This window comes from Balearica regulorum, chromosome Z (assembly GCF_011004875.1).
Source record: "Balearica regulorum gibbericeps isolate bBalReg1 chromosome Z, bBalReg1.pri, whole genome shotgun sequence".
NCBI lineage: Eukaryota > Metazoa > Chordata > Aves > Gruiformes > Gruidae > Balearica > Balearica regulorum.
The window spans coordinates 83,031,795-83,042,270 of NC_046220.1; the positions used below are offsets into that span (position 1 = coordinate 83,031,795).

General features: G+C 40.9%; 1 protein-coding gene across 4 annotated transcripts in view; it reads left to right on the forward strand.

The window, feature by feature from the left end:
- ARK2N (arkadia (RNF111) N-terminal like PKA signaling regulator 2N) overlaps positions 1-10,476 on the forward strand; it is a 49,958-nt gene that overhangs the window by 16,470 nt on the left and 23,012 nt on the right. For all 4 annotated transcript variants that reach the window (XM_075739750.1, XM_075739752.1, XM_075739751.1 and 1 more), the window contains one exon: positions 3,984-4,800. In XM_075739750.1, the coding sequence (XP_075595865.1) occupies positions 4,077-4,800 (724 nt within the window). In that variant the 5' untranslated portion in view covers positions 3,984-4,076. The remainder of the gene's footprint in view (positions 1-3,983; positions 4,801-10,476) is intronic.

The window sequence follows — 10,476 nt, forward strand, 5'->3', positions numbered from 1 at the left end:
GGGGGAGGACTCCTCACACTCTGCCCCTGCTCCAGCCTGGGGTCCCTCCCACGGCAGACAGTCCTTCACCAACTTCTCCAATGTGAGTCCTTCCCACAGGCTGCAGTTCTTCACAAACTGCTCCAGTGTGGTCTCTTCCACGGGGTGCAGACCTTCAGGAGCAGACTGCTCCAGCGTGGGTCCCCCACAGGGTCACAAGTCCTGCCAGCAAACCTGCTCTGGCGTGGGCTCCTCTCTCCATGGGGCCACAGGTCCTGCCAGGAGCCTGCTCCAGCGTGGGCTTCCCATGGGGCCACAGCCTCCTTCAGGTGCCTCCACCTGCTCCAGCGTGGGGTCCTCCACGGGCTGCAGGTGGAATCTCTACACCCCCTCATCCTTCCTCCATGGGCTGCAGGGGGACAGCCTGCTTCACCATGGTCTTCACCACGGGCTGCAGGGGGATCTCTGCTCCGGCGCCTGGAGCACCTCCTGCCCCTCCTTCTGCACTGACCTGGGTGTCTGCAGAGTTGTTTCTCACATCTGCTCTCTCCAGCTGCAAAAGCTGTTGTTCCTTTTTTTTTTTTCCCTTCTTAACCCTGTTACCCCAGAGATACTACCACTGTCTCTGATGGGCTTGGCCCTGGCCAGCAGCAGGTCCATCTTGGAGCCGGCTGGCATTGGCTCTGTTGGACATGGGGGAAGTTTCTAGCAGCTTCTTGCAGAAGCCAGCCTGTAGTCCCCCTTACAAAACCTTGCCCTGCAAACCCAAAGCAGAGTCACAACAGACTTTTTCTACCAAGATAAATGTCAAGGTGGTTTTTTTTTAATATATGGACTAATACTAAAATTATTGACTTTTTAAATGGCCAATGCAAGGGACCTGGAGAGTACAAACCTCATCAGAACAAGTTTTTTTTTTTTCACACACAGGGAAACACATGTCAATGTTGACCAGATACACTTCTGTGAAGTTACTAGTCCCTGTGCTGCCTTCTCACTGAAAATGTAATTCACTGATTCCTGTGTGAGAGATCAGACCAGCATGGTTTGAGTAAAGTAAGATCCTGCTTAAAAATAAAAAATCTCAAGTCATTGAATAGACCGTTATCAAGGTGGTAGATGAAACACCATTTTTTCTGACCGATAGATGGAAGGGCAAGTACAGATGTTCTTACAGTCTCTTTGGGAGCAGTTAGGTAGATGATGTTCCCAAGTAAGATGGTTGTAAAAAAAAAAAAAAAAAAGTCTCTAGTTCACTTTGGCTGCCCTTTAGCTTTGTGTCCAGCTCTGTTGTTTGTGCTCCCCAGGCCAAAAGGATGAATAGTGCAGACACTGTTCTGCAGTTATTAGTATGAATATTTAAATACATTTCTTTTGGCCAGGCTAAGATTCTTCTTGTATGTGTTTGAGCAACCAATTTTTTCCTTGCATGTACATTTCAAAACTCTTAGAAAAGTATATTTTTCTTCTCAAAGTGCATGGCCAGAGTAAAGCTGGGAGTTGCGCTAGCAGGTACAATACGTATTCTTCTGTGTATAACTCTTGGCCAGTGATTTAATCATCAAATCTGTGTTTTACTTGCCTGTTTAATAGGAGAGTTATTTAATAATGTAGATTTACAGATGAAATCTGTAGAAATACTGATTTTATTATGGTATTGGGATGTGTTTATGTCTCAGAACTTGTGTATTCATCATTTGGGTTTGTTGATGCTGTGCTGTGGCCTTGGAAATAAATTGATTCTTACATGATATTTATTGCCTACATTAAATTACCATCTCCAGAAATTCTTCTTTTAAGTTGCTTTCAAGAGAGTTTTACTCTGCAAGTATTAGGAAACATTTCTCTTTACAGATATGTTCCTGTATTTTACAATATGTATTCCTTTTTTTTGGAAGTAAAACATTGGGTTTACTGTTTGCTTTTTCTTTTTTTCTTTTTCATATTTAGCAGACCTGGAGTTATAATTTCCATCTTTCTTGTATTGTTTGATAATAACTAAGCTTTTTTCCCTTAACTGGTGTTTCTCTCCCATAAGTATTTTCATAATTCCCTTGCACCATCCAGCATTTCAGGCATTAGCCTAAAGGAAGCTTCAAGTCTATTTTAATATTCTTTATAAATGGAGTTTCAAAGTGGGTTAGGGCAGACAGGACAACACTGAGCTTTCCACAGTACCTTTTAGAAGCAGGGAAGTACCCTTACTCTGTGCTGCAGCTGGAGGAGGGAAGCGACTGTGTTGGTTTTACATGGCAAGGTTTTGGTAGCAGGGGGGCTACGGGGGTGGCTTCTGTGAGAAGCTGCTAGAAGCTTCCCCTGTGTCTGATAGAGCCAATGCCAGCCGGCTCCAAGATGGACCCACTGCTGGCCAAGGCCAAGCCAGTCAGTGCCTCTGTGATAACATATTTAAGAAAGAGAAAAAACAGTTAGCGCTTTTGCAGCCAGAGAGAGGAGTGAGAAGATGTAAGAACATCTGCAGACACCCAGGTCAGTGCAGAAGGAGGGGCAGGAGGTGCTCCAGGCACCGGAGCAGAGATCCCCCTGCAGCCCGTGGTGAAGACCATGGTGAAGCAGGCTGTCCCCCTGCAGCCCATGGAGGGAGGATGAGGGGGTGTAGAGATTCCACCTGCAGCCCATGGAGGACCCCACGCTGGAGCAGGTGGAGGCACCTGAAGGAGGCTGTGACCCCATGGGAAGCCCACGCTGGAGCAGGCTCCTGGCAGGACCTGTGGCCCCATGGAGAGAGGAGCCCACGCCAGAGCAGGTTTGCTGGCAGGACTTGTGACCCCGTGGGGGACCCACGCTGGAGCAGTTGGTGAAGGACTGTAACCCGTGGCAGAGACTCACGTTGGAGAAGTTGGTGCAGGACTGTCTCCCGTGAGAGGGACTCCATGCTGGAGCAGGGGAATGGTGAGAGGAGTCCTCCCCCTGAGGATGAAGAAGCAGCAGAGACACCGCGTGATGAACTGACCGTAACCCCCACTCCCCGTCCCCCTGTGCCGCTGAGGGGGGAGGAGGTTGAAGCCGGGAGTGAAGTTGAGCCCGGGAAGATGGGAGGGGTGGGGGGAGGTGTTTTAAGATTTGATGTTATTTTCTCATTGCTCTACTCTGTTTTGCTTAGTAACAAATTAGATGAATTCCCTCTCTAATTTCAGTCTGTTTTGCTCGTGATGACAATTAGTGAGTGATCTCTCCCTGTCCTTATCTCGACCCACAAGTTTTTGTTATACCTTTTCTCCCCTGTCTAATGAAAGAGGGGAGTGATAGAGCGGCTCTGGTGGGCACCTGGCCCCCAGCCAGGGTCAACCCACCACAGCGACAAACAATTACATCCAGGTACCGGCAGCTTGGGATGGATCAGGAAACCAAAGGATTATCAGGGTGCAGAAAAATCTCTCAGTATCATCCGTGCTTTCTCAGGCTGCTCAAGTACTAATTGCCCTTTTCTGCATTTTTTTTAAAAAAACAGATTAAACCTTAACAATTTTATAAAATTTAAATCAATATATTATAAGCAACATATGCTAAACTTCTTTACTTAGAACATATTTTAATGGATAATTTTAGCCTTTATGAACAATGCCAGCCTCAAAATTCCCAGACTTAGTAGTCACCTACCTGGACAGACCAGAATATAGTTCAGCTTCCATATTTATGAGAAATCAGTTGAATAGGACCTCAACCTTACAAAATTTCAGTGTTTTAATGGTAATTTGCAAACTTACAGTACCAACATGACATAGGAAAAATACTAAATTAAGAGTTTAGAAATATTTTTATTCTGATCTGTTTTGATTATTCCAGTACCATCTTTCACGGGTGTATAAAGGAAGAACAGTTTGGTGTAACAGGATGAGTTCACCCGGAAAAAATAAATGAAGAAAACAATACGATACTGAACCATACTGTCTGTACTTGCAAGCAATGAGTTGTTTCAGTATTACTGTGAAGAGCAGGATTGAGTTATTTGGGTAAATTATTCTTACTGTTCTGTTCTTGTGCAGGCTGCTGTATTGCTGAAGTCCATATCTAGTTCACCCCGTCTTCCAGACCGTGTGCTTCATGCTTTGAAACCAGGAGGACCTTGGTGTTCTGAAATGAAGATGGAGGCAGTGGGAAAAGCAGAAGAACTTGTTGATTCAGAAGTTCCACCAAAGACTTCTGAAAAGCAAGAGACTGCTCCTGATGAAGATGGACCTATAGTACTTGAGACAGAAACTCAAAAGGACAACGTGCCCACTGCAGCAGACTCTGTGGTGCTCTCATCAATGCCTTGCTTACTGATGGAACTGAGGCGAGACTCCTCGGAGTCTCAGCTAGCATCTACAGAGAGCGATAAGCCAACGGGTGGTCGAGTTTATGAGAGTGACTCTTCCAATCACTGCATGCTTTCCCCTTCTTCCAGTGGGCATTTGGCTGACTCAGATACATTGTCTTCCACAGAAGAGAATGAGCCCTGTCAAGCTGAAGTTGTTGTAGAGGGAGACCCTTCTGCAGTGTCTGGGGCTGCAGTTGGGAGGAAATCCAGGCGATCCAGGTCCGAAAGTGAAACTTCAACAATGGCTGCCAAGAAAAACCGACAGTCTAGTGATAAGCAGAATGGTCGAGTTACCAAGGTAAAAGGTCATCGAAGCCAAAAGCACAAAGAAAGAATCCGACTCTTAAGACAGAAACGGGAGGCGGCTGCTCGCAAGAAGTACAACCTGCTGCAGGACAGCAGTACCAGTGATAGTGACCTGACGTGTGACTCGAGCACGAGTTCATCAGATGATGATGAAGAGGTTTCAGGGAGCAGCAAGACAATCACTGCAGAGATACCAGGTAGAGGATGTTTTTTAAACTGAACTGTAAGGCATCTGACATCGTTTCTCAGCTGTCATGCTAAATTAGATGAGTGACACTTGAGAAAAACCAGGACAACTGCAGCTCTGTGTAAATTTGAAGACTGCAGTATATTAACAAGACACGGGCAAATTTTAAAATCTGTTCTGAGGTTTCAGTGCACTTTTGCACACTAACAAAGCATAGAATTGGTAAATTGGAGGAAGAACTATCTTTGAATTCTGGAATTTTCAGATCTTTTCCTTTGTAAGCCTATATGAACTCCTATCAGTGCTGTCAAATCCCATTAGAGGTGATAATCTAATAAATACATTCTTAAGATAAGTGACCAGCTTTGCTTTAATATATTAAGACCACAGCTCAGCAGCTGTGTTAGAAATAACGTGGCACACCTCTTGCCCATGTTACAGTAAGGCCGTGTTCGCTGTTGCACTTACGCTGTGCTTTCAGCTCTATGTTTCAGTGCATGACAAACCTACTTAGCCTTATTGTAAGTTCTTGCAGATTGCAGCTGGTCACCTATTTCAGGACGTAAATATGAATTTGTTTATGCAGGTGCCCAAGCTATATCCAAACCTAAATTTTCAACAGTTTAGATGAAGCTGTTACCATTTTCCTATGTCATAAGGATCTATGATTTCTATACTTTTAATTTCCTGGCACGTCCGTGTTAAGATTGGAGGTAGCAAATTGTAGGGATCTTCTCATGATTTTATTAGCAGAAGAAAGATTAATTCAAGTTTTTTGTCTGCTGAGTCTTTGTTATTCGGCCCAGGTGCCGTGGACAGGATTTTGTGTGAATTATTCTTGCAGCATATTATACCATAGAACCGTCATCATATGGCAATCAAAAAATAAAATCACATAAAAATAAACTTTTTGGCTTGCCAATTTTTACTGGGTTACATGCCTTTTTGCCACTTGTGCTAGAAGGTTGGGGGTTTTTTTGAGATAAATATTAGCTTACATGAGGCAAGAACATTTAAAGGAAAACGGCAATAACTAGTGTTAAATTGCTGAACTAATGTTAGATGAATTATTTAAAATATTGGCAGCAGATTTTATAAATAACTGTTTTAACTGACTTCAGTATGGTGAATGATTCTGTCACCATGAGAACTGGCATTTTTCCCACATATTGCTAGGAAGCAGGTTGCACAAAGGAAGTTCATGTTTATTATTAGAAGGTCTGGGAAAGACATAGTTGTCCTATAATTATTGTGTAGTAAACTTATAATAGAAATTCTAAAATTATTTTTACCAATTTATTAGTTAGTCAAACTTCTAGCTTTCGTAGTTTTGTGCCTTTTTTATTTACTATATTTACACTTTGGGCACTTAAAGCCTGATTTAAAGCCTGTCAAAGATGACCATTTCAGTGAGTTTTGGGACAGATTCCTCCCCACCCCTAAAAAAACCCAAAACACACAAAATAAATCCCCTAGAGTGTATTCTTTTTTAAAGTCATAAAAGTACTTTGTCACCCAGAAAGGCATCACATGGTTTTTCAGATCTGCCAAGATCTCTGACTTCCATTGCAGAGGCCTGAAACAGCTCTAGGGTACTTTTCTGTGTCACTAGGCTCTTCTGTGTTTGAGCTCTCAGTCTTCACCATGAGATGCTCGCAGTGAAAAGGTCCCATTGTAGTGCACGAAAGAACGTGACGATTTAGTGATGATTACACCAGGGCCCAATTCTACCTGTGATGCAAGATGTGGGAGTGCAAAAACAATCCTGAGGAACAATGACCTTTATTTTTATTTCATAGCACATATCATCTGCTTGAAACTAAATTTAAGACATTAAAACTTTTGAGTGTCCTTTTGGAATTAGGCGCAATGCGTACCCGACATATTGCGGTTTTCCTTTAAACGGAAACAGATTTGGTTTGTGGGAAACAGTCTCCAAGTCCAAGAGAAAAGTATTTTCTATAGAGATAAGAAGAGGGTTGGCCAAAAATGCATCCCATGCTACTTGTGGGTTAATGAAACGTTGTGATCTTCACAGATGCAGTGGAGCTCTGAGTCTCAGTAGGACTCCCAGGTCTCCGTCGCAGTGGTAGGCTCGCGTGCCAGCTGTGATCCCTCTTCTTGGAACTAGCAAAGTGCTTAACCGAAATTACTTCTTTTGACTAGAAAGCCATTTTAGTGCACTTAGCATTACACTGTGAATATCTTCGAAATTTAAGGAATGAATACATAGTTAGAAAATAATACAGGGTATCAAAAAGCATTATTGGAAATTAAGGCCATGAGTGTCCTCTGCACACAGTCAAAAGCTAAGAGATTTAATTTGATACTTGAACTTGAGCGTCAGGAAACTACAGTGCGCCTGTCAGAAGGACATAAGCATGAAAAAATTTTTGCCTTTACTTTTGAAAAAAGTCTGTACACAGAAGAGTTTTACAGGTAGCCGATGTTCCTCTTAGTCATACTGTATTTGGACACTTCAGCCTTAGTGTTCGTTACTGTCTCAACATAGTTAATTATTGGGACTGATTTTCAAATGTCTTTTGTCTGAAAAATAGTTTTGTCAACAGAGATGCTCTAAAACTTTTAGTGACAGTTAATGTGGCCTTCATGTACGAAGGTTATACGTATTCTGTTTTTTCATTTTATACTGACACATGTAGCGTTACAGAAGACAGTTTGCTTGTGCATGGTCTGAAAATTGAAGTGCCACATTTGAGAAGACTCTTTCATGTTGTGTAACTAAACTTCTTCCATTTTAATAGTGCAGTTTTTGGGGGTTTGGGGGTTTTTTTTTGGTGGGTTTTTTTTTTTTTCCAATCCATCCACATCACTGGGTCTGAAATATGTTTGGCTAAATTAGTAAGGTAAGGGAAATGTTCATGAAGCTGTGAAATGGCATGAAGCTGTGAACTGAGCAGTTGTGAGAGTCAGTTCTCTCTGCTGAACTCAAATGTTACATGGATTAAAATACTGGCAGGCTTGTTTTTCTTAAGAAAGATTGAAGAGTAAAGAGTTGAGATCTTACTGATGATAATTCAATGCAAATATTGTGAGCATGGTAGGAGCTAAGCACAATGCATGTTATGTTAAGTTATTCTGAATGCATTATATGGTGTTAATTTACACCTGAAAATACAGGTTCAATCTAAATTTAATGGGTGCTACTGAGAATCTGTTCATTGATGACCTGAGCAGTCATGATCTTGGGCTTTTTAATTCAGGGAATGCCATGATTTTTGAATTATTGCAGATGAGAAACAATTTCTGATCTTTTAATGATTGAGCCTCTCTGTTCGCATTTGGGATTTTACCATTCTTAAACACCAGATAGCATTCATGGCATAAGAGGATGATCTTCGAGTCCTGAAATAGGTTCTGCTAGACCTGCTGCTGTTGAAAGTTTTTCCTTTAAACAATTTCAAATTTGACCATGCAAATTGACTCTGAATGAAATTGGCACAAGAGCAAGTCTGGGAATAAATATTTATTTCTGTGTAAACACTTTATTTGGAAGAAGGAAGAGGTTTTTAAAAATTCAAATATAATACAAAAATACTAGTTTTTCACCACCATTGTGCTTTCTACAACTCAGAAAAATCTGAATTGAAGTAGGAGCGAGACATGTTTTAGGCTTTCAAGAAATCTGTTAAAATGTTTGAGTCTTGACATTAAAGAGGTGTTGCAGCTCATGTTTTAAAAAAGAAAAGGGTTTTTAATACGTAGAAATCGAAAGAGAGGGGAAGAGTGTGCGTGAAGGACTCTCAGCCAGGTTACTTTGTCATAAGAATTACGGATAGACTTTGGATGAAGCATCTTGCAAGGGATGTATTTGGTTGAAGTAACTCAGAGTGACAATTACATAAGAATGGGGAGGAAGTCTGTTCAGAGTGATTTGCAGTAAGATACACATTTGGAAATGATGTATAGCATAATGACATGGAGGAATCAACCATTCCTAACTAGAATTAAGATGTGGCATATTGTCCTAAATTGTTACGTTGTCAGACTTCCTAAATTAAATAACTTTGGATTTGTTTGTTATTTAGTTAATATTTAATAGATGCCATAAAGAGACAGCATTGGGGCGTTCCTTAGGTTCTGTTTTGCAGGAGATACTGTCTTGAAAATAAGATACGAGTCTTGGATTGTGACCTCTTTGTAATTGCAAATTTCTGTGCTTTTTAACTTGGCGTAACTTCCAAAACTATAGAGCGTGAAGTTCACAGATAGCAAAGGGACCGCTTAGATAAATGCTGGGCTTGATTTTCTTTTTAACCCTGAAGGTTACCAGTAAAGAGATAAGGCTTGTTACAAGAACTCCAAGGGAAGCATCTGAAACATTGATTTGCTGCTACTATAAATTGTAGATATACTATGAATTATGCCTTTTAAAAATCGTGTTACAGGGTAATATATATTTCAATACATAGTCTCTTGAGTTTACAAACTGATTTTGTCAACTTTGACCGTGCTAGTTCATTCTTAACTTTAAAAGCCTAGCTAGATTCTCGCTCATATCACCATCAGTAGTTTTTATTTAAATTGCGATTAAAACTTACTCAACATTACTTAAAGGTGTCTGGTCGTAAGCCTGTGGAAATCAGAAAGGCTGCCATTTAGTTACTTGATCTTAGAATAAGATCACTAACTAAAGACAAATAAACAGAATCATACGGGATGTTGAACACTAGGAGTATATGAACAGAATAAATACTTCTTCCAGGCAGGAAAAAGACATTGAATATACAAAAGGAACCTTGTTTTAGGGAAGAGGTACCATTTTACTTAGTTGCTTTTAGTTAAAATGTTGTTGGAGGGATGTAAATTAGTTGCTATGAAGTAATTTATTTTTGAGCAGAGGACCTGAATGCTGAATTTCTAGCTTGTCTGGTAGGTAAACAGATGGGGGAGAAGACTTAAAAAGCTGGTTTTTAATAGAAGGGTTTTGGCCCCCAGTGGGTAGCATTGCTAATGCTCAGAAATAAGACAATAATCCTAGGCTCTGTTTAGCTGTTACTGAAGGACTTACATATACCTCATTTAAATAGCTCCTAAAAAGAATGTATTAAGTAATACTGTAATTTAATGTACACAGTGAAATCCTAATAAAGATTTAGTGCCTTATGTTTTTATTACTAAATATTTTCTTAGATTGTGCAATGATTTATCTCATTCTTAGGATATTTTATATTATTCTTAAGCTAGAAGATCCCACAAGTTTCGTGTTTACCTATTAAATTGCCAGGTTCTGTAGCTGCTTTGTGTAGTTTAATGTGATGCTTGTCTTGTTTGGGAATTACTTTAGGTAACATTTATGTGTTTGGAAAGCATGCACACATTGTTTGTTATTCCTCAACCAGGTACAGAGCCCATTTTCTTGGGGTTTTATTGTTTCCTAGAGGATTCCTGAGTGAACTTAAAAATACAGATATCACAGCTTTTTCTTACTGATATGTAGAGTAAGATAATGAGGATGGGCTTCTCTTCTCGCTACAGAAGTTCTTCCTGATAATCCCAAAGCCAGTCATTTTAACCATCTTTTTGATGGATAGAAGGAAAGGGAACAATTTCCTTCCAACTGTGCCCTAGCTGTTTCCTGTATTGGCTGGAATTAACACTAGAAATGCTGCACAGCTGGTGTGATGGTAGCTGGCATGAGGTTCCTCGCTCCTACGTGTCACGT